Source organism: Leptosomus discolor, chromosome 4 (assembly GCF_034619465.1).
Source record: "Leptosomus discolor isolate bLepDis1 chromosome 4, bLepDis1.hap2, whole genome shotgun sequence".
In the NCBI taxonomy this organism is placed as follows: domain Eukaryota; kingdom Metazoa; phylum Chordata; class Aves; order Leptosomiformes; family Leptosomidae; genus Leptosomus; species Leptosomus discolor.
In genome coordinates, this window is record NC_141394.1 from 72,794,160 (window position 1) to 72,818,981 (window position 24,822).

A 24,822-nucleotide genomic window follows, 5' to 3' on the forward strand; every position below is an offset into this window, starting at 1 on the left:
AGGAATTTCATTTTTGGTGCTCCTCCTCTGTATCTTTTTCTCTCATCTGAGAATACAAGGACAATGTTGTTACAGGTTGGTTTGGGGGATGACACCTCCATCAGAAACTGCACAAACACATTCAAATCCCTTTTTATGTAGTCCACCAAGTAGACAGATAGGTGTAGATTTTGGTGCACTGTCTGGATGTGTTTGTGTCATTAAGCCAAATAAAGACAGTCTCACATATTGAGTAATCCACAGCCTTAAAGTTCTAGATCAAGGATGCTGACATCAGATGAAGTAGGCCTACTTTTGGTGGTCTGGTTTGGAATTGCTAACAATTACCACAAGAGTTTTCATACTAGCTTATAATAAAATATTTATGCCACTTTAATGAAACCAAGAGACTCCTGAACCCTGCTTCAAATATTAGCATACTTAACTCTTCAACTAGTTTTTCGGGGGGCTATTTTCTCATTAATCCAGTTCACATAGTTCGTCACTCGTGTATATACTCCAGGTTTGTTGACTCTGCCACAGCCGTCTCCCCAGCTGATAATTCCATAGAGGTAAGAGATTTCATTTTTCTCACAGGCCAGAGGTCCACCAGAATCCCCCTGGGTTAAAAGTAAGCAAAGATTATCTAATTTGATAGAAAGCAGTCAGAAAAAAGACCAGTTTGGGAAAGTCCTAAATTAAGAATGTTTGCGTGTGAGATTTAAACTAAAAAAAATATAATATGGAAGGAATGGTCGAGTCAAGTTTCATTATAGAAAGATTTTTTAGTCATATTCACCTCTAATATAAGGGTGGGATTTTTTAACTCCACATTGAGCAGAAGTATCAAAATATCAGATTTTGTTTAAAAATCTGAAATTCTTTTAGATTCAGACACCCACTGAAAAGCACAGTTGATTTGGGTCACTTTCATTGGGAGTAAGCAAGTTTTTGAGGCTTACACTGTGTTGTAATATGGGCACTGCATGGACAGATTGCATAAGGCAGAGAATATTTGGAGTTTCTCAGTGCAATTTGTTGCAACTGTCAGAGATCATGAATGTTTTCAAAGAAAAGTATTGCATACGCACACTTTTCCATTTGACTGTGGGATGCTACAATTTTATGGGGCATATGGGGTTTTTGCATCTGTTGAATTTGATGCTACTGAGTGTTTACTTTAAATCCATAAACCGAAAATAAGACCAACATAATGTTTGATGACATACTACAGCAAGGATGAATTTGGAACACTTCTACTTATTTAAAAGCTTGCAAGCCTTCAGGAAAGGGGTTTTTATTATTATTACTCTTAGACTGACTTTCTACAAAAAATAAAATGTTAGAAATTAGAAGAAAAATGTGACTTATTAAACAGTACTGGTGAAAGGAGCCACCACTATAGTTATTTGGGACTAAGGAGAAATATTTATTTTTCTATTTGAAAAGAAAATCCCTTCAGAGCAAAGTAGGTAGGAAAATTGTGTTGCCTTTGTACTAGGAGATTTCTGTGACAAATAAGAGACATCAAATGAAGTCTTGCATCTGAGATCAATTTACTTCTCAGAACCTTGCTTATTTCTCCATAACTTATCTCACCAATTGCAATTTTGGTATCAATGCACTGATTTTTTTTTTAAAAAAAAAATTCTCCAAGAAAATCTTCAAAAGATAATCAAGCAAAACACATTATCTTCTTGGTATTTCTTGATCTTGAAATATTTTAATGCATAACAGATGGTTTATAGTTTAATTTCCTAAGCATACATTAAGAAAACTCAGAGGTCAGCTACATTTGTTGTGACATTAAGTGGTCTACACCATTTCTCCTTAGACCGCACTACAAGTCTGCCAACAGGAAAAAAACAAATTGTTGATTTGCTAATGATGATTTCATTCCACAAGCACTGTTCTCCAGCAACATCTGTGACCCTAAATCACTGTTGCTCAGACTTTGCAACTCTCTCCAGACCATTGGTCTTTGTGCAGCTCCTCTCTCCTTCCCTCTGCTTTCTTCTTTCTCCCTCTTATTCCTGATCAGCTCTGTTTTTCCAGGGCAGGGAGCGAGAACCAGCTATAATGCTGCATCTTCTATTTGTACTTCCTCGGTAAGGCAAGGAAAACTGAGCAAGCAAGGTAGTTTCTAGTTCTCTAGAACAAACACTTGCAGCCAATAACTACAATCAGTTCTCGGCCTTGTCCTGGAAATCTCGAGCCACTGCTGGTTGCTGCCATTTCACTCTTGACACCTTCCTTTGGACGTTTTTATGATCTTTATAGGGGTTCCAGCACACAGTATACACGATATTCGTTGCTTTACTTAATCTTGCTGCCAGTTAGTAGTTATGTGCTGCCTGTTCCCAAATTTATGCTAATAGAGCATAACCCTCCTCCTTCAAAATGAAGGTTTGCTTAAGGAATAATCTGATCCTTCATTTTAAAAATAGTCTTATCCATCACCACAACAATGCTGCATCCTTATTCAGAGCCAAGGTGTGACAGAATTCAAAAAGAGATTCTAAGTAGTAAAAGCACGAGGTCATTCCATGAAGGACTGAAATCGTGAAACACAATTTCCAATTGACTGGTATCCTTCACCATTATACCCCATCCACTGTAGTAATCTCAGCTCCCTCCTCCTCCAAACCTCGTCACTGTTCCCCACCTCCTACCCAGGTATACTTATCTCCATCCAGGCAAGAGGCAGCCACTCGGGGATTTGGCTCTGCACAGGTACATGCTGGTTGGCCTGCCAGCGCATCCCGGCCAGCTGGCCAGCGAACTGTTGCCATCACACTGCAAGCTGGGCCAGGAGCTAAAGCAGCTCACCCTCCAGTGCATAGCCACTGCCTTTTATGAAGGTAGGAGGAATATAACACCGTTTTTTTGCCCTTCTGTAGAACTTAATTGACATTGAATAGGTAAAAAAAATGAAGGTGGAAGCAAACAGTGCAGTCACATAAGCTTCTTTTCTTTAGGAACATTTCTTTTCTTTAGGAAAAATGTAATGTCAAAAGTAAGCACTGTAGCAGTGCAACATTTCTGGCAATAATATACATTTATATTCTCTGCCTAGAGATGACTCACATTACCTGACAAGCATCAGATTTGCTATCAAAGTAGCCAGCGCAGAACATATTTTCAGTGATTTCTGTTCCATAAATTTCAGGGCTTCTGCACTTCTCCTCAGGAATAATCGGAATCAGTGTTTCTTGCAGGACGTGTGAATAAGCAGATACATCTTTAAAAAATTCCCAGAGAGGAAAAGAAAGTTATTTTTATAGAATGTGAAGAATGAAACATGAAAACACAATGCACAATACAACATAAACACACTTAACACCTCTCAGTCATATTCATGTTGTGCATTCTCTTTAAAAGATAATTTTTCTAGTGATAGGATCACTTTCTGCTCCTCCAGTCAGATGCTGTGTCCAGACATTAATCCACTTCGGGTGCTCTCATTTCCTAGAGATGCAGGTACAGTCCTTCACAATTCCTGTCCTCTCCTCTTTCCGGATGTGATACCAAATCATCAATTTGTCAAAGGCTCCATTACTTCTTTTTGCCTTTAGACTACACACTTACACCAGGACAACATTTGCTTATACTAAATCTCCTACCAAAATGAGACAGCCAGCTCATCTACCTACATACATCTCTGCTATCTCCACATCAAAGCAGAATGGCCAAGCCTCATAATCCTGAAATTCTTCATCTGAAAGGATAAGATGGGTTTCTAAAGCTGAATGTAAGCACTTCTTAACCCAAAGTCTATCTGTCTGTCTCCTGTAGATGTTTCTGAAGTTTCTCGCTGGTGAAGGTAAAGATCTCCTCCATCACAGACCAGTAAGTTGGTTATGTTTGGTGTGCAGTCTTTGCTATCTACTTTGAGAAACCAGGGGTAGGATTCACTCAACTAAGGCGTCAAGTTGCTGGCACCTACAACTGAGCTACTTGCTCACCTCCCAGTCCACGATCTAGCTAGCTCGTAGCTCATCTCATCCTAAAATAGACACAAACATTTGGTCAAGGGAACCACACTCTAAATTCCAAGGATGATAAAGGAAGTTCAGGATGACTTTTTCAGATGTAAGCATGGTAAATACCTTAGGGTAGGTAAAAAGAATCCCACCAGAAGTCCCCTGGAAAATATTTTACCCGTCAGTTGTATAACATACACTTGAGCATTATGTTTTAATTATCATCAGTTTTTTATACAGACACTAACTCTCGTTTTACTCACTCTCATGCTTGTGTCCCCATCCAGAGGCCTGACATTTGAACTGGTCAGGAAAAACAGTGTTACTTTCCGGCAAGCAGATGGGCTGAACAAACTGGGACTTGGTGGCACAACGTTGACCATTCTTCTTCAGCTTAATCAAAGCTGCAGAACAGAAAATATAGGAGGAATAAAGGGACTGTTCCCTTTCTTTAATAGGATTGGCAGCAATGGGTGTCAGATACAACTTTAATTATCCCTTAGGCCTCTCTTAATTAAGATATTTCAATCAAAGACAGACAGACTCATCTCAACAGCACCTGATTTCACAGCAAATTGAAGGCTGAAACATTCAGCTACTCCCCTTGTGGGAATATTTATTTTATGCTGCACTCACTGAGCAGATTTGCTTCACTGCCTTTGTAGAGAAGGGGGAAGACAGAAAATACATATGTCTCCTCCCACCTTAAAGTTAAATAACAGTGACATATCCACAACTTTCAGCTGAAATAAGTGGGATGTGCAAGTGCTCACTGCTTCTGAAAGTCTGGCCACCTGCCTAATTCCAATTTTATTTAAAAAAATAATTAGTGCAAGAGATGGTGTATTTCATGCTCTGTTATCACTGAGTTCAGCAAAATTCAAGATCTTGAAAATTAAGGAATAAAAAATCAGGATATTTCAAAGCCACGCTTCTGAAAGCTACAAAGAATTACACAACCTACATGACCTTTACTATCCCCTCATGGAGCTGAAAACAGTGTAAATAGAGAGCGGTGCAGCATCATGAGCTTGATACTGAAAGAAGATCTCAAAAGTAGCAGAAGCGTTGGTTCCCCTGTAGCAAACCCCCTGTGTTTGGCTGTAGAGCAACGGAGCCTCCTCTGTGCTTGATGTAACAAGGGCAGCATGTTGGATTTGGGCACACTTCTCAAAGAGAACACAGCTGAGGTGATGTGGACACACTTATCAAAGCTTCACATCATGCCTTTTGGAAGCTCCAGGTCTTCCGAGCACAGCTGTGTGGAAAGCAAGAGATCCCACTGGATAGTCTTATTTCTCTACTGACTACAATTTTTGGCCTCTGTGGAACGTGTAAAGAGTATCTCACAGGCTGAGAAGCCCACACAAACTGTGCTCCAGCACTCAGCAGCTTGCTCTTCTTTGCCTTCCTCCTCTTCCCCACCAACTCTGCCTGTTTCTGAATCCCCCAAACTTCTCAGCAAATATTCGTGTAATAGTTTGTTTCCTTTGTAAAAGCATTTTCAGCAGGAAATCACTCTTCTGCTGCATCAATAGAAATCACTGACAGGGCAGAACGTGCCCCTACATCTTTCTCCTCCAGTTTCTCTCTGCTTGTTTGTTTTTGCAACTTGGCTTGTCTTAGGCCATGTTCAGCTGACCCTAGATTTGGACACTGCACATTGGTAAGGCATGCTAAATTTCAGCATAATTCAAGGAGATCTCAAAGTGACAACAGTGGTTTACACCAGGATATTTAAGAGAGGAGTAATACCCAAATCCTGTTTGTCTTCTGGTACACTGTAATAGAGGTACCACCAACACAGAAGCTGAATGCTTTTTGCTACAGAGTGGAAAATATTCACCATGTGGGAGCAAAAAAAGCCAGTACATGCCTGACCTAAAATAACCCCGATGCCAGGCTATTAAATAGTCTCATGGACAAAGTACTCATACAGCTTGATACCCTGGGGTGATGTGCCACCTTCCACCAGAGCAGATCGGAAAATAAGAAGTGAGTTGCTGTTCCATTGTCATTCTGACTAATATTATAAGGTCAATCAGAAGGGCTTTTAACTTTTGACTGGTAAGACAGCTGATTTTTAAATCTATCTCTGTGTAAAAAATGATTCTTAGTAACAGATTTTCAGAGCAGATGGGGCTATTATATTCATCTCATCAGATTCCCTATACAATACAGACAATAGAATTTTACCAAGTAATTCCTGTATCAAGCCCACAGTTTCTGGTTCATTTGAAAAAATGCCTAATGCCACAAAGACTTGAAGTGATGATGAATCTGCCATACATCTAGGTAAATTGCTCCAAAGCCTAATTATTGTAATTATTTAAAATTTGCAATTTATTTCTCATCTGAATTTGTCTAGCTTCCAGATGTTGTTATAACTCTGGTAGAACTAAGAACGCTCTGTCTTTGAAAGCCTTTCCTAATATCTGTGATTTTTCCACTATGAAGGCAGTTTTTGATAGATCAACTAAACTCGAAACTAAACTGAGTAAACAGAAAATAAAACCGTAATAACACAAATACTCACCAATATCATGTTCAGTAGGGTTGAACACAGAATACTGAGGATGCAAGATGTATTTCTCTATTTCAAATGTTTGTGTTATATCAGTCGTTTTATTAAATATATGCTGACCCAGAACTACTCTAATAGTGGATTTTAGTGGACTGTAGTACAAAAGAGAGAATAAGCAATTTGTGATTAGCAGTACAAATGAAGCCTAATTTCTAATGGCTGTGTATCTCATGAACTTTTATATAACCAACCCCCCTCCCCCCCCATCACATCCATTATTTACCCTCTTATAATGCCTTGACCTGTTTCCCAGGCTTCCTACCTACTCGGGGCCAGGGAAAAGAAGACTAACGTTACAGTGAGTCCCAGGCTCTGTGGGTCCTGATTAACCTAATTAAAGGCTGCTGCTCCTTGACAGAAGACAAAGGCAAGCACAGGCACTGCTGCCCCGCTGCTCTCTGGCTAACAAGCATCTTCAGGGGCTGTAAGCACTTCTTGTTCTAGAAACTTAACTGAGTCAACTTCAACCAGACTTTGCCAATGAGTACAAAAATTACTTAGGAAGAAGGGACCAAAAATGAGTCAGTGTGGATATTTCATTTCTCTGGGAAACCAGGCTCTTTTTTACAGGTATGGGTCAAGATTTTAAAGCTGCCAAGCTGACAACTCAGGAATATCTGGGCAGCTTCCACCTAAGAGCTGTCACCATTTCTGCTCTGAGATTAGATTGATCTATGTTAAATCTGTTGTCTAGAATCAAAAGCAACTTGGTGGACGAAGATCCCAACAGCACACTGATCTAATGGGAAAAACCACACTCAGAGGAAAATACAGTTTTTGTATTTCACACCATCTTTTACAGCCATTGTATGTTTATTTTAAAAAGACCACAGTCCTCTCATATCCAGTGTCCTAGGACAGAAAACTAATAAGAAGCAGTATAACAGTTGGGAAGAATGAGGCATTTGGGAATAATCAGGAAGTGTTTGGAAAGACAGTATATTCTCTAGCTTTAAAAGCAATGAGATTCAAATGCCACTCTTGCTTTAAAACCAAATTGATCTGCATGTGCATAAGTCTACAATGAATACAGTTAGCAAGTGTTTTCAACATCAGAGCGCTCATGGTTTTTTATCCAGTGCAGCAGTAGAAAATACCTGCTGTCATGCATCATGAACAGATGCAGAGTGGTCAACATCATAGCAGTTTCCCTAGTTGTGTTTCTGTGCATCAGTAGCACCCGTCAGATAAAAAACACTGTGGATTTTCTTCCAGTACCAAGCACAAAGCAATGATCAACGGTAATGTACTTAAAGGAAAGAGATTCTAACTATTTGCAACACAGAGAGCCAGCAGTTAGTCTGCAACAATAACTATGCTTATTAACAAAGGAAAGCGCAAATATGCAAGGCCAGGATTTTCTCAGTGTTCTTGCAGTGGTAAACCAAGCCCCTCGAAAATCAGATTTTGGGCCTGTAAAACAAAGTGGAAGTTTGCTTCCCAGAATAGTATTTAAAATAGATTTTAAAGGCACTGAATGGTCTTACTATGACTTACAGGTGGTTCATTAAGGAAAAGAAATAAAACATGAGGGGTTATGGAAATCAAGATAGCTGCACAGGTATCTATTGTCGCCTAGCGGAAAACAGTTGAAATTGTGGCTAACAGAGGTACTAAACATACGGAAGAGTGCAAATTACAATGCAGCAATTATGGAAAATCTGTATGTACCAAACCACCAGCTGGAAGTGGGTGGAAATGTCCTGAATAGCTGCCAAAGTTAGTAGCTATTTCACAACATTTGAAAAACAAATGCGTTGTGGCTCGAGCTCCAAATACTTCAGTAGAGCATTCACAATGGTATTATTAGCTCCACAAGCTATCAGTGTATGTATTCTGGCAGGAGGTTTTCAGTTTCTCTTGGCTTCTTTACTATGCAAAAGGAACAATGGGTATGAAATGATGTAATATTTTTCCCATCAATGCGATCAAACTGAAATCAGGGAAAGCATTCAGCATTTGTAAAGAATTAAATATTTAGAATAAAGTAAGAGCATCCTATAGTCAATACTTTCTCCCGTGTCCTAACAGCTGGAGGCCAAAAAACTCAAAAAACCCAAAAAAAACCCCAAAACGCATCTCAGGGAAATCAGCCTTAAAAAATCAACAGTTCAGCTCTTCCCCTTGGCTTTTTGTAAAGCTTAGCCCCCTCTATCTGTGTCAACCAACGGTAATTTATTGTCTCTGATAAATCATTGCTTGGCTGTGTCTTTTTGAACAAAACACAGCAGTGAGCATAGTCGTCTCTGTTACATCTCAAAGCAGGCGTAAATGTTCAAAAAGGCAACTGAGAAGAGAAATACTTATATCCCCCTGCAGATGCCTGCACATGCAAGCTCCCATCCTATGTCCTGCTCCACCCTACCTTATTCCTTCAATTGGGTCATTTACCTTCTTTGAGACTCCTTAAGGAACAAGATAAGGGCTTATGAGATAATAGGACTCCAAGCCATTTGTTAGCTCTCGAACGTCATTCAAATTGCCAGAACTCCTTGGTCTTTTATAATCTCATCTTCTTTCTTACTTGTTTCGGTTCAGGTTTGTTGTGAGTCACAAGCAAATGGTGACTATGTGGAGGAGAGGACCCGCTGTCATACTAACGGCCGACTTTACCTGTTAGCAAAGCAGTGTGCTGCTGACACAACCCAGCAAGTCTGAATAAGGCTTCCACCACAGAAACTCTCTCCAATATATATAGCTGCTGTCCAGGGATGAGATCCAGGCAGAGATGAAGATCCCCCAACAATTCTAGGTCTAATAAAACTTCTTTTTTTGTGTCTTCTCCCACATGGTCTTCTGGTAACAGTGTCGCTATCTACATTGTCTGGAACTGGTGGCCTCCTTTCCCTGCTTGCTGAGATATAAAGGGATATGGCATCAAACTATAAATCCTTGTGATTTCTAACCACTGGAACTTTTATAGGGGTCTTTAAAAGAAAGGTTCATTAAATTATCATTAAACGTTCACATACAATTGAATCTCACTCAGTTCTTCAGGAGACTTGCAAGACTGAAAGCTACGCCTGCTGCCACACTGGCTATACCTGTACTAGTATAAATTAAATGCACCTGTGAACATTCCCAGACATTGCTTCACTTACCAGTACATACAGAACCTGCCCTGCTGGAGGAGGCACAACAGAACGCATGATACATCACATCTTCATTTTTAGATTCTAGACTAAGGTTTGCCATTGCAATAGTAAGTACTAGGATGCTTGTGTTAATATAATCTATTAGAACCATAAAAGGGAAATAAAAGGACCACTTCGTAAACTGAATTTTCAGATTACAGCTGTGATCTAAAGGTCAGCTTCAACATTAACAACAGTTAAATATGTATATAGGAAAAGAGCAGAATCTTCAGGATCCAGTCCTCTATTTGCTCACAGAGGCCCATTCACTTCTCTGGGCCCACAGGTCCCTGAGTGCTGACAATTTGTACCAAAGCATCAATCATCTCTGACATCTTGCATATTCTAGCAGAAAATTTGGTGATATTGGGATGATTGTGACTGAAGCAGTAGTGTGACACTGGTGTTATTTCAGGACAAAAATCACAGATTCTATCACAACTCCAAAAAATGCAAAAGAAGCCTGTAGTTGTCATTTGATTTACTGCAAACAGTAAAATATTCAACACTTCTGGGAGCAGCAGAACATTTACGATTATACAGTGAAAGCTTGTTCTAGTATCAGTAAATTTTTCTTCATTCATTCATAACATGGATTTTAAGAGAGCCTTTACATACCACAAGATGGAATGTCACAGTAGTCCCAAGACAAACTGTTGTCCTTCATGATGTAACACCATGGCTTCTCATCATCATCTGGATTTCTAATTAATTCAGGGGGAGAGTGAATTACAAGCATTAACCACAGTGTTGTTCCAAGCTTCCCAGAGGTTTTCTGCTTTTTCCTCTTGCAGCATGCAGAGGACTGACAGGACCCACGAGTTTCAAGCCATCTGACAAAGCGCTGAAGCACCAACCAACCCGTAAATGGGTGAGCAGCCTTTCAGTAGAATTCCACATGCTTAAAGATAACCAAGTCTACGGTTCTCTAGGACCTGAAATACAGATACATGACTAAACACCTGTAAAATTTGCCTACAATTATTTGGATGCATGAGCATGTTCACATGGTTTAAATACAGCCCACACTGAAGTGCTTTAACAGAGATCAGCTCAGCTATTTTCAGGACTAAATCCCATGGGAAAGACTCCATTTTTAGATGATATTTTTAAGTGAGGAAATTCCAACACAGGTAGTTTCATAGAAAATCCATAATAAGAATAGCTAGCAAACACGAATTTGAGAAGCTCAGGTTCACATTCCCTGGAGAGTCTGAGGAAATGAAAGACTACCTCAAGAAAATTTTATATTCTTCAAAAGGGAAAAAAAAAAGGATTATCAGAAACAGTTTAGTCCTTTGTTATCTTGGTGTCAAACAAGTTTTCGTTTGATTTCACCAGGGTTTCTCCATGGTACAGCTTAATTGTCTTTATCAACTCCTTATAAGTAACCAGAAATTTGCCCACTTTACTTCTCCAAGAATATAGGGAAACTTTGAAGACACAGAAAGGACTTTTATAGGCCAAAAAAAATAGACAAGCTAATTTAGAGCTCCAGATAAACAGTAATTTCAATTTCAGTTGAATTTATCAGAAGCCCTATCTATTACTGTAAGGTTTTTCAATATTTCTTTCTTTTTAATCTGACTGCTCTTCAGAAAAAGATTAAGGCACTTTCAAATTCTCAGAACTGAAGAAGCAACACAGGTTGAGTCATCTTCCGCCAACAATGTTTCTAAATTAGACTATTGAAGAAAAAGATATCTGCAGGATTATATAGTGTAGCAGAGATATCCCCAGAAATTGTAACAAGCTGACAAAAAAGTGAAGTCTTTTTCTTGGCTCTACAGAACATGAACACATCAGCTCCTACACCATTTTGTTCTCTGCATTTCAAATCTGCAAGTGAATATTGTGCTTAAATGATGTAAATCGAAGGGATCAAGATTTATCAAAGCATAAAATACATGCCTGATAAATTGCCATACTGTGCTGGGACACCGTAAATCTCATATTTAAGTGCTTGGATCAGGACCAAGCCTTGGAAAGCAAGCCAATCTGGGTTAAGGGATGGTGTAGAAACTGTTTATTACTATTTTATATTAGACAGAGAAGAAGAGCTACTTTCAGCATGCATGTATGCTTTTTATCGTCAAGCAAATTAGGAAGTGCAGTACATTCTGATTTTCCTGAAATACTGGTATAACTTCCATGGAAAAAAAAAAAAAAAAAAAAACCCACTGAACGCAAAACCTAGACATCAACCAGTAATTTATGGAGAATCATCTAAAGTTTCGATTTCTAGTATTTGTTTATCTCCAGGATTCTCTCTAAATAGAAACATTTGGTTTATTAGTGGATATCCATTGACCTCATGAAGACCTCAGAGACAGAGGGAACTCAAAGTGGCTGAGGAGAAAGCACAAACCTGTATACCACAAGCTATTTTTCATTATAGCTGAACAGAAAACTTCAGCAGAAATGTAGTTTGTCAATATGTGGCTCAATCAAAATTGAAACACTGTGAAAACTTATTGGTTACAGTTTTGCTTTGGAAGACATCCAGGAAAGAAATCTGACATCCCATTTCAACGTTATTGAAATACAGTGCTTTGGTTTTTCATTTTCAAATAACTTTTCACTTTTGAAAATATTTTCCTTTATGTTGTGTATTTCACAATTTAAGAATTTGAAATTAAAATTTAATTATTTCAATTTGGCCACTGTATTTCTTCCTCCTTTTGGATAGTCATTTATGAACAGTTTCAAAAGTTTTGCACTATGGTTTCATTTGGAAAAAAAAATCCCAGAAAAAAAAAAAGGACCTGGAATTTCCAACATTATTTTGTGTCTGAGATTCCCATGGCAGACCCAGCAATTGATTTAGCCTACCTATCAGATCTTGTCTTCTGTACACTTACATCCCTCATGTGAGACTGTTGAGTCAGCATAGCTTTTCCAAAACAGGGATAACACCTGCTTTCAGATTCCTGGCCCTTCTGCCTTCCACAGTACATCCATCTCTTGATTTACAAATACAGGACAAATGAGAACTTTTCTCACCTGCAGTAAGAGAACGGCCCCAAGCCAAGCTGTACTGCTTTCTCAACACTGTCGACATGAAGCTCTTGGTAAAGCAAGTCTGAATTCCAAGGCAAGCAGCTGTGTCCAGAAATGGTCATCTTTGCTGTACCTCTGTACTCTGTGCCATTGCCAACATAACACCGATGGCTAGGAACTGGCAAAGCATAAGAGACTGGTCAGGAATCGATGCTAATTATGTGTTAAAAACTTACTTCACAGCTGAGGTCCCAAATGAGAGCCAGCAGGCCCAGTTCTGTATATGCCTTTCACCTTTCACAGGCATGGAATGCATCAAATGAGGACTTTTTTGAATAAAAAAAAAAGAACCCAAGCAGTTAAAACACCTATTTAAAATTAGTAGTGAGTTAGCCTCATTTTACACATGCACAAACAACTATTCAACAGGCAGTACAGCAGAAAATTAGACCTAAAATTTGTACTGCGTATGGCGGATTTTAGTTTGCAATCTGCAGCAAAGTCAGCAATATGGCTGGGATTCCTCCTGTCTAATTATAGACACAACTGAGCTCATCACTGGAGACTCCCTTTTTAGTCAATTAAGAGAAACAGGCATTTCTAGTGCCAAACTAATCCAGCCTGTTTGAGGTGATTTTTTTTTAAGATGAGATGAATCTTGCCATACACTGTTGACTACTTTGACTGAATCTCCATTGACAATAAAGGGAGCTTAAGTCAACCAGCTCAGACATATTTCTGTTGTAAAGTAGTGAAAACAATCCTGCCCTGCCAGCAAGTGCTTAAAAGGCCTGATTTTGGAAAACATTTCTCTTTATGTTCTGGTACATATCCATATATATATATATGGATATATATACATGCTATATCCATGTATATTATATACATGTAGCTACATACTGCAAATTTATCAGTTTTGCAAAAATTTCACTAGTAGGTCCAGTTTTCTTATTCAAAACCCATTTTTTTGCCACCTGCACATGGGTTATTTCTTCAGATAGGTCTGACACATACATATTCTGTGACCTGTATACTCAGCTGCCAAGATCTATCAACAGCACATACCAGCATTATGGCTGAAAAACATATGGGGACGCATTTGTATACAAATAGCTAGACTGAGCAGAAAGTCTACACCTCAAAACACAGCTCAGAGTATCCCAAAGGAAACACAAAACCATCTAATGTACAAAAAGGATTAATTGTGACCGAGCCTCAGAGGGTTTCTTATCCCAGCCATGTCAGTATGACTTATCCTTGACATCTGCAAGACTGGTGGAATCTTCTTCTAAACTTGTAAACTTACTTAAATATATAACATCATGAAATTGCCTGACTGTTGAAAAATACGCTGTGAGGATGATCTATCACACCACACAGTGTGGATAGCTATTGCCAAAGATCTATTTATTTTGACAGAATAAGGTAACACATGAACTGGGGCATATCACCAACACTGAAATAGTGAATTGCAGCACTGAACTGATAATGTCAATTATCCTTCCAAGTCATCAGTCTAGCAACAGACCTCAAAACCACAGGCACGCATATGGCACAAATTTGGTAGCTGGAGGTCAAGAAGTTTGGTGCAAGAACTTCAGTGTGAGTTGGCATACAAATACTTAGCAAAACTCGCCTTCTAGCTTGGCCTGGCAGACACTTGAGACGATGAGACATTTTCTCCCACACACACTCTGAATTAAATTCCCTTTATTTCAATAACTCTGAATATAGCATTAAATCAAACTCACGTTTTAACAACCATAATCAAGGAACTCACATCAATTAATTTGTCTATCATTTGTATTGCTAGCACTAGTAACCATTTCTTGGCAACCCTGCCGTTTGTTTTCTGGGCAAGTTGCAAGTTATTCTGCTTTGTTTGCCTGAAACAGTGTCATGAAAATACCACCAACATGCTGTATGCTAAATTCTTTCATTCATTTATTGAGGGGAGTGCCAGGTGCTGTTTTTATTTGTACTTCGTATTTATTACATCCAGAAATGATTTAGAGTTGACTACTTTTCTGAGGATGAAACAAGAGATTCTATTTCAGTGCAGAACCAGGGCCATACTCTGCAATCCCAATGGTTTGGACATCTTGCAGATGGTGTTTACAAGTTGTGCTCATTCTTGTCAGGCTTAAAATCCAACGCATCTCTGTTTCTTCAGGTCTGCCAGTCTTTGCTAAAGCCGCTAGAAGCATGTAACTACAAACATTTAGCCCTTTTCTAAACCATCCTTCATGTTCTCCTCCTGTAACTAAGAAGTTTAGACTACATATTGCACTTGTTGAGAGGAACAGTAATATCTCTCATAGGTTTTTTGTTTCTTTTTGGTTTTATAAGGAGCATTTTGGGCACAGGAGTAAAGTGAATTAATCGCGTATCTTGTGGAGAAGCATCTAGGTTAACACAGCTATATCATTAGTAGATTTCCATTGGTCTTTTCTCCAATCCAGCAAGCTTTATTTGACTGACTTGCAGTAACACCACAGTACCTACATCAGTGCTCCTTAAAGGGCACTTCATTATGTATCTAAGGCCATTAAGAAGTATATGCAAAGCCTAATACATTTTGTCACCTATAATTCAGGACAAACAGTTTTCCCAAAAAATCTCTGCAACTATTGCAGTCATACAGATCTTTTTCTTCTAATACTCTTTTTTGAACAGTTACAGCACTGAAATATTTCTTTTTCCCTCTATCTGAAATGCTGTGTAGGTGTTCTGCTTTCAGCAGTTCTTAATGGATCGCTCTGACTCGGAATTGTTTGTTCTCAATTCTCTCTAGTTTCTGCAACTTCTCATAACTCTGAAACATATTTATTTACTTATTTGGAAGAAAGTAATAGAGGGCATAATATATGTATTTTTCTTGTTCGTTCACTTCCCTGTAATACTGCCAATCCCTATGTTAAGAGAAGAAATGGCCTAAACTTTCAGATGATGAAAATTCTGATGCAAATGCAGATTCAGGTTACTTTGCAGACCTATAGCTAGTATCACCACTGTTGATTTCTTTTCAGGGAAAAGAAATCATTAACATTTAAAACTAGATATAATTTCCTGTTATGATGTATTTTTAAAACCCAAGAGGTTTAAATAGCTCACAGAAAACATTCTAGTTGTGTTAGGATGGTACATTTTATCAGCATGTCACACTAATTCTTTGCCTTTTAATTTTTCAGTAAAAAAGCAGTTTCAGGTCTCAAAATTAAAAGCAACCTGAAATAGCAGTTATCCAACCAGTTCTGATTGCTAACTTCCTGAAAACATTTCACAAGACTTTTTGTCACCAGATCTTGTTTCAGGTTCTGTAGTTACACAGCTGAGCATTTTTATGAGTTTCTTTTGGAAGTCTTTCTGTAGAAAGCAATGTATCTTTCTGGTTTTCTTTTCCCTGAAACATCTCATCAGCAATTTTCCCCATGTTTTTTAGCTTTGACTGTATTTTCCTTCCAGATACGCATAAGCTGTTTCATTCTGCTAATAAAAATAGATTTTTTTCCCCTGATAGTCCTGTTACTGGGACCGGATAGTTTTAAGTAAGCCTTTCATTCAGTAATGCTTTGTTTTATTAAAAACTGTGTTCAATAAATTCCTTTTTTTTGTGTTGCTGTATACAAGCTGACAGCAGGAAGGGAGAGGAAGGAAGAGGAAGACATAAGTCCCCTCTCTGCTTACAATTGCCTGTACAAGAGGTCTTCTCCAGCGTTTTAATTATCAACTATACCGATGGAAGAGTTTTTCAGAAATTCATAAACTAAAGCAAAACTTTTGTGGAATTAGGAGAACATCCTCCATTTGGAGCCTTCCTGCAGCACACTGGTCAGGAAAAGTGCTTCAGCACTCGTAGATAACAACTAGTTTTCAAGACAGGGCATTCATATCTCTCTGAAGCCTTTCTAATATGTCTGTATTTCCACCTGATCCTGTTTCATCTATTAACAATTAAGATGAATAACAATGAACAATGAAATTTTATGCCTCTGCATAAGCTTATTGCTTGCACTGCCTCAGTACTGCAGAATGTGTTGCTCTTCAATGCAACCATTACAAGGGTGTAAGTCAAGTTTGCTTCCTACATGAGCTGAGACTCATCGGATGCCTGCAGAAGGGTCCAGCTTTTCTTGATTCAACTAGAAGTTCCCTGATCTCCTTCCTGGGTAACTGTGAGATCCCCTCTGAGATGAAAGGTGTGAAAATGTTTGATTTCAGGGAGCTGACTTCTGCTGCAAGTGCAGCTAACCACTAGTCTGAGCTGGCAACAAATGTATGATGGAAAGGATTCTCCAGTATTTGTAGAGATTGCTCTTACAGGCATCTCACTTTGTTGGATAAGGCGCTGAAAACCTCCCAGGTATTCTGAAAGCAGTAAGGTAGACATTCCTGTGCAAAATGAGACAAACTTCACACAGAGAGCTTTGAAGGACATCTACATTACCCTAGCACTGCTCCCAAATTAATATTTGATTTATCTTTCAGTGGCTCCCTATGCTGCTGAAAACCCCTGTACATATCTAGGAAGGTGGCCAGGTGGGCATAGACTGCACTGAAGAAAGCAGTTGCCAGTTTTTCACCCTTCAATGATGAGAATGTGAAATCCAATGAGTAGGGGCAGGAGATTTAATGGCAGCAATCCCAGGACTAGACTGTTCCTGGCTAGAAGCAAATCGCTTCACATTTTCGTTCACTAATACCTGTCTGTGAAAGTGAGAATAACAGCACCCACTGTACCTTTCAGAGTTTGCAAATTAATGAAAATAAACCACAACTGAAGTATAATGGAAGCTACATATTTATATAGCTATATTTTTATAGAATTCAATCATACATTTATACTATCTATCTAGATTTCAATATTTCTGTCTGGGTTTATGATTTAATACAACAGCAGATAATGCATGTCACCAATTTATAACAAATAATTGATTCAAATAGTTGTGCTGCTTTCTGGTTTGTTGAATAGCAATAAAACCTCTGGACTGACAGCACCTAAGACTAAAATAAATCCTCACTGAAACTGTAGCCTGAATATGAAACACAAACATTCTGTCTGAGCCAAAACCTAGGCAGAAACGTGGAATTATTTGGCATCCTTTTGTAATTAATTAAATCTAAAAGAATCTTACTGTGTAAAACAAGGATGGATTTAGGACAGGGAAAACCAAAGTGATTTATATAGCACAAAAGATCTCTTTAAGTTGCATCTTAACATAAGGGTGGCCCACTCCATTCACTGAAGCTAGACTTATTTATGTATTTTGTATTTCTTCTTCCAAGTATCCTTGTACCTTTGCACTTGCAAGTACTCAATCAACTGAGCTAAAATTGAAGAGATTTATGTTTGTTATAAAAGCTGATGTACAAATTTACCTTCTGAGTAAATTGGATTCTTTCATACAAAGGTTCAAATCCAGAAATCTATAGACTCTACCAGTATTTTCATATATCTTAGAAAAGTAATATCCTAGATAACAGGAATGACTGTCTCTCTTTCATTTTTTATCATTTTTCTATTGATAATCTTAAATTCTAGCACAAGTTACGATTTACAGAGCCATAAATGCAATCAAATAGGTAGGTATATAGAGTTAAAAGGAACAATGTATTTATGAAATAGATATTCAATAGGTAGAGGAAAGACATTCCAGCAGCAACAAGCAAATCTCAGTGCTGTATTACTTTGACAGAGTAACAACCTGTTGCATGGACTACCTTATGAGTACTGCACTACTTCATAGTCAAAGCTTTCTTTTTTTTTTTTTTTTATATACCTGTAGGTACTTAAGTATTAAGAGTATGACCCAAGGTAAGTCTCTAGACAAAAACCAAAACAGACTGGCTAGCAATTAATGATGGTCAGTGGATGAACTGTTGCTCTGTAGAGAGCCAGTAATGAGAAGGGGGGTGTCTGGAGCACCTGAAGGACTCTGGGTGAGCTGGTGGGAGACACAAACAATGCAATGGAGGTTTCTGCAGTAATCCAAGGGGTGAGCTGAAAGACTGTGAGATGCTGTACCACATCTTCCCTTCAATCACCTCCCTAAATGACAATTATAAAGCAAAACAGATTGCACAGATTAAGAGAAATCAATCCCTTCACATTTCAAGAGAAGATGTGTCCTCTACAAAACATAATTAACTGTTACCACTGTCATGTCTCAAATAAACTAAAAATAGGATTAAAAACACCTTTATGGCCTTGGATTAACCAGCATCCAACAATTTATACTGCTGCCAAGCCAGGCACCCTATTGTAAGGGCAAGGACTAAGCAGCTGATTCATATCAGCAGCTGATAATATTAATCATATTAGTTTATACTAGGGTTACAACAAAGACTTGTCATCTAAAAAGGCATCACTGTAGGAATACAGAAGGCACCACAGAAATCTTAGTGCCCACCAGCATCTGGAAAAAACATTTCTTTGTGAACATAAAGAAAGCCTTTATTGATCAACGTACTCCTATCTCTGACTGGATTTTTGCCTATTCCTTGGTATTTGCCTTATCACTCAATCCTTATAGAGTTAATCCTTGCTATACGCTATACTGCTGACAGTATAAGCTCATTAGCTTTCTCCTCCCTAGCCCACGTTTGCCAAGATGTCAATTGTAAATGACTAATCCATAACCTCCATGCCAATGAGGTTCTCTTCATCATCAGCCTTTTTCTCTATACCAGCCAAAGTATTTATTATGATTCCTAACTCTATAAAGAAACCTGGGAGATCAGAGTAGCCTCTCTACTATTGCTCACATCTATCACCTCCATAAATGACACCTTATAATTATTGTTTTGCAAAGCCACAGTCATTACTAGGCTCCTGTCCACCATCCCCTATATTGGCACTGTCTTAGTACAATGAACCAGAGGTGGGTTCTTAGTTGATAATGCCATGCTTACACACTCCTTCATCTTCCGATTCCTCCTACCATTTATCGTTGCAGGTGATAGCATACTATACCTAGGTTTTTTCCATGTAACTCCAGCATTATTTGAATTATTTTGAAACAATTAAAAATCTGACAAAAGTCCAACTTGCCCTTTCTGTTTCTGCAACAGTGTCCTAGGCTTTCTCTTGCCTTATTAACACTTGCCCTGCCCTCATGCAGCCTCCCAGGGGACCCATAAAACTTTACCCTGCAAACCATGAAATCACCTCTCCAAGCCATATCAAACCATAATAATGATTTTTTTATCTGCTATTCCATCCGTTCTTCCACAGCCATGGGGGAATATTAACCTTATTATTTTCCAACCTACTTTTCTTACTTCCAAGTACTTCTTACTTCCTTAATTCCAATGCTCCATACATGCAAACAACAACCCCCCCAGCCCCACTTACAAATCCTCTTCAACTCTTAGTTACTCAGTGAGGGACTGACTGGTTGAATACTCACTTATCATTGTCAGCCAGCTGACCTTGTTATTATACTTTACCCTATTCCTTTCTCCCACCCTACTCCAGGATCCTAGAAAATAAAAATTTAAGCACTAATCCAAAAGTGTTCTAGTACATTATACAATAACACTGATAAACATAAACCAAAAAGTTAAGACTCATTATCTTCTTTTCACTCTGTTCCTCAGAAGATAAAGATTTAGAACTTTCCCTCCAGCCTCCAGAGTTGAATTTCCTTTACTAAAGTACCTTTTTTTGGTAGAAAACTGCAAACACCCTATTGCAGTAAAACAACCACTAAAAGAGGTGGGTTTGCTGTCTTTTTTACTTCTTTTATTACTTCAGACTCCCCTGGTTTAACCCCCAAAGACGTGGCCAAGAGGGGTTTCCTTCCTGTATATAATTAAATATTCAGCTATTTTGTCATCTTCCTTTTCTAAAAATCTTCAACCTACTTCTGATATACAACAATACATCTCCTTATATAAACATAAACGTTCCACAATTAGCATTCCAACTCATACTTTCTTTAAAGCTATGGTACCCCTCTGATTCCATTATCCGTAGCCTAATTAGGAAAAAAAACACCACTAGAAAACTTAAAGGGTTTTCAAAAATACCTTCAGCAACTTCATCTTTCATCATGACCAAAATACTACCAAAAACATCACTGCTACCCAAACCTTAATCCAAAGAATACTCAGAAGATATAACCCTCTGTGCAGTCCTCCCAATACTCTCAAACCGACCATCTCTTGTAACCCACAACCACAGTGACACAAATCCAAACAGGCTTTCCAAGTGCCACTTTCTACCTCTTCATTAGTTTAATCATGAAAAGCACCAAAATATGCCACAACTCATCCATCCTACTGATTTACTTCATTACACAGCTACCTTATTCTCATAAACAGTTCCACAAGAACACACCCTGAGCTGTTGCTGAGTCCTAATACAAGTAACGAGCCAGAAATAACCCCCAGCTAGCCTTCAAAAACAATGTACCACCTAATGATTGAGGTAATTCTAGACCCTAAAAATCCAGTTGAAAACTGACAAACCTTGAAATACTGAGTGTTAAACCCCACCTCAGTTATCCACATATGACTACCAGCTGTTCCTCTGATCACCAGTAACACAACAAAGCCACGTATATAGACAAAATGTTTCAGGAAAAGGCTTGGCAACCAATTAAACAGAATAAAGATCCCCACTAACATACCCCCCGATAAATAAAGAATAAACCTAAATATAGAAATTAGCCCCCCCAATTAACTAGCAACCCACACCCCAAAATAATACCAGAGGAAGAACTCCATGATAAGGAGAAGGAAGTGCTTTTACCCAGGAAATGGGGCAAAACGTGTGCTAGTTTCCACTTCGCTAAGGACTACAGTGTGATTACAATGGTGAGGTTTCAACCACAGAAACCTAAAGACACCAATCTCTTAAAAAAATTTCTCATCTCCTTCCTCCACCCCCCAACTTCCTTTGACATCTGCATAAATGTTTATTGTAATGAATTATCCATTCATTATAACATCCGTCCATTATCCTTACATCCAGAATGTATTCAACCAATATCTCTACCATGGCTCCTATCTGTTCAAAGAAACATAAAATATCAAATAAATTTTACAATTACGTGTTTATAACCATGTTATCACCTCCAATGAAGTTAAAGATTTCTGAAGTCAAATGTCTCCCAAAAAATCTTTACAACTCCCTCTCCACTCTCTATACCAACTTGGGCCAGAGATAAATATCACTCTCACATCCTTCTTGGGTTTCACTTCTTCCTCACATTTATGACTGCCAAAGTGGCTGAGTCTGGGCCCTTTTTGTAACTTTCTGTGTACATTAAGACAGCTATTGCTACTCATGACTGCATAATTAGATCTGAATTTTTACCTAAAGCCTGGATTCAGAGCACTCTCAGCAAAACCTCTGTCTCCAAAGTGAATGAAGTTACTTTTTTAATACAAAAATCCTTATTTCTACAAATAAGTGCATATCCAAGTGCAATTATTATGAATTAAACTTAATTAAAAAGGCATCCTTGAATAATTTTGAACAGCATCTGTTTTGGGATGGATTTATTGGTGATGTACCTAATTTCCTTTGGAATTAAACTTCACTGAAATCTTATGCATAAACTGTTAGAACGTTTTCTAAAATGGCAGTTCTTTCTTTAGTACTGAAGATTTCTTCTTTAAGGGCTAGAAATTGTATTACCACAAAGAATAGGTATCTATATTAGAAACTGTCTTTTGTATATCAGTCTCCTTTGTTATAGATATCTTCCATGTTACGTTTATCACCTCCCTTTTTTTTCTTTTAAGTCAGCTCATAATTTGCCAGTAACCGCATGGCCATTATGCTAATGGCTTGGCAATATATATATACATATATATATGACCATTGTTTGCAAGAGAATGTTAAGAACAGTCAAAAGATGATTTTTGGTTCCTGAAAGGGACCCCAAAATCTGAAAAAGAAACAACTAACAGACAGATAAATAGGTATCTGTAAAATCACAAAAGTTATGATTATTCACTGTTACTCACTGTTCAAAGAGGTGAAATGAAATTATCAGGCAGTAGGTTTTAAACTAACAATAGAAAATACTGTTTCTCATCACATCTATTTAAATTCTGGAACTTCTTGACATGGCATGCTGTGAAAGGAAAAAGCATAAAGGAGTTCTAAAGAGTTTAGACAAAGTGATGGAAAACAGGTAAAGTTCTATTAAATATGATGGTCCAGCCATCTGCTAAGAAAATCCTCAACCAGGAGAAGTATTTCTCAGTAATTTCCTGCTACTTGCTTTATTCCTCAGTCATCCTCTAATTTGCCAATGATTGAGTCACAGTAGCACTTAGACTTGTCAGCTGACCCAGGATGGCACTTTGTTTATTAATATTTATGAGTGCAATGTCAAGATAAATTAGCTGGTTTTACATTAGAAACATATGAAGACTGGTTATTCTTTGTAGAAGGCAAGGGCAGAGGAAATCAGAGAGACCTCAAGCACATCACAGCCCAATAACATTTGCGGGTACTTACTGTTCATTAAATTGTTTGTTTTCTTTTCTTTAAAAAAAGGAAGATACTTTTGCGTCATAACCTGGTTTTAAGGTTGTCTCTATAAATGAATAATTTAGAATAAAGTGTATTTTGGAGACAGTGTAACTTTCTCTGAATAAAGCATTATAACCATAAGCTATTCAGACTAAAAGGTAACCTCACAATTCAGTCATGTCAGACAAGGGAGACCATACAAGACAGCAGAAAGGAAAACAAAGAAAAAAAAAGCCAGCTGTGCTCACAGAATCAAATTGAAGGATTGAAGAACAAGTTCATCCAACATATATTTAAAAATCAGTTCTGTGTGCTGTGAGAGCACAAGCTCCCAGTGCTTTCATCAGAGTGCCATTGCCCTTGTGTGACGATGTTACCAGGTCTATAGACACCCCGCACTAATTTATTTGTGTGAATTTAGAATGACTGAATCTTGGCAAAGAAGGTTTTTTCGTTTTTAAACTTGTTTGAAGGGCCCTGATGCATAAACATAATCCTTCAGTTCCCATTTTGTGTGGGGGTGTTAGGCAGCTGAACGCAGATGGATTGTAAGCATCTAAAGGCATTTGTTTAGCAAACCAAATGTTTGCTTTATTATTTTCAAGTAATCAAAGAGCACCTGCTTATTTCTTGTTCTAAGCTAGGCAGACAGAAACCAGTATTACAGCTATAACACTGTCATCCTGATATTTATAATCCAGGCTGTGCTGGGTGAATGTTTATGCACAGCACTGCTGCTTTGGGCAAGGGAAGCTGGTAAGGAAATAGAAATTTGAAAAGCAATTTCATGTGAAGGTGAGCAGCATGCAATCCTCCCCAGGACACCAGCTCTCACGTGCAGCATGCACACACAGCCCCTCACCCGGATCTGTGCAGCAGCGTTCGCAAAGCCTGGGACAATTCTCCCTAGGGCAACTAAAGGACAAAAAACCAGAGCTACAATATTGCTCCTTATGAAGGACTTAAGAGTCACAAGCCCATTTTGCACGATTCATCAGGTACACGGTGAGCGAAGGTTCAGGATCAGTTCATGCATCATTCAATTTGCCAGTTTGCTCCTGCTATTTGTTATTCCAGCTGGACTGCTGGTCTCCCAAACGTTTGGGGTTTTTTTCCAGCTTGAATAGATGGCTATACCATTTGTTATCCATCAGGAAAAAAAAAAAAAAAAAAAAAAAAGAATGCCAGATACCAATTCCAGTATTCGTTACCATGGTTTTTTACCCTACCACCCATTTGGACCAACTAGGTGCCCACCATAGCTACCAGGAGACTTATCTTCAATTTTGACATGCCATGGGATTTATATACTCAGAAAGACATAGCCAGTGAGTTGACAGGACCACAGGCTGGTGTAACTAAAAGTCTATCATAATGTATGCCTAAAACCTGCTGTATTTTAAAAGCAGCCACTGATACTGATATAACTTGAGGAGTTAGCGTGCAGGTAATCTTCACAAGCAGATTTAACTCCTGCAGTGAGAAATCTTCTGGAGGAAAATGATATCCAAAACTATATAGCATCTAATAAGAAGCACCACAGAACTAACACATAGGCACCAAAAAGCAGTTTTCTCTGCCCTGTCCCACCAGTGCGAGTCAGGATTTCTAGGTAAGCTGTACTGGGCTAAATGTGCTATTAATTTAAAG

The 24,822-nt window shown here is 38.3% G+C and overlaps 1 protein-coding gene across 2 annotated transcripts in view; it reads right to left on the reverse strand.

Moving 5' to 3' along the window:
- Positions 1-428: 428 nt before the first annotated feature.
- HGFAC (HGF activator) overlaps positions 429-24,822 on the reverse strand; it is a 41,470-nt gene continuing 17,076 nt past the window's right edge. For both annotated transcript variants that reach the window (XM_009956283.2, XM_086464447.1), the window contains exons 8-14: positions 12,684-12,858; positions 10,299-10,384; positions 9,160-9,400; positions 6,499-6,638; positions 4,226-4,366; positions 3,072-3,220; positions 429-599 (exon numbers count right to left, since the gene is read on the reverse strand). In XM_009956283.2, coding sequence (XP_009954585.2) covers positions 429-599; positions 3,072-3,220; positions 4,226-4,366; positions 6,499-6,638; positions 9,160-9,400; positions 10,299-10,384; positions 12,684-12,858 — 1,103 coding nt within the window. The remainder of the gene's footprint in view (positions 600-3,071; positions 3,221-4,225; positions 4,367-6,498; positions 6,639-9,159; positions 9,401-10,298; positions 10,385-12,683; positions 12,859-24,822) is intronic.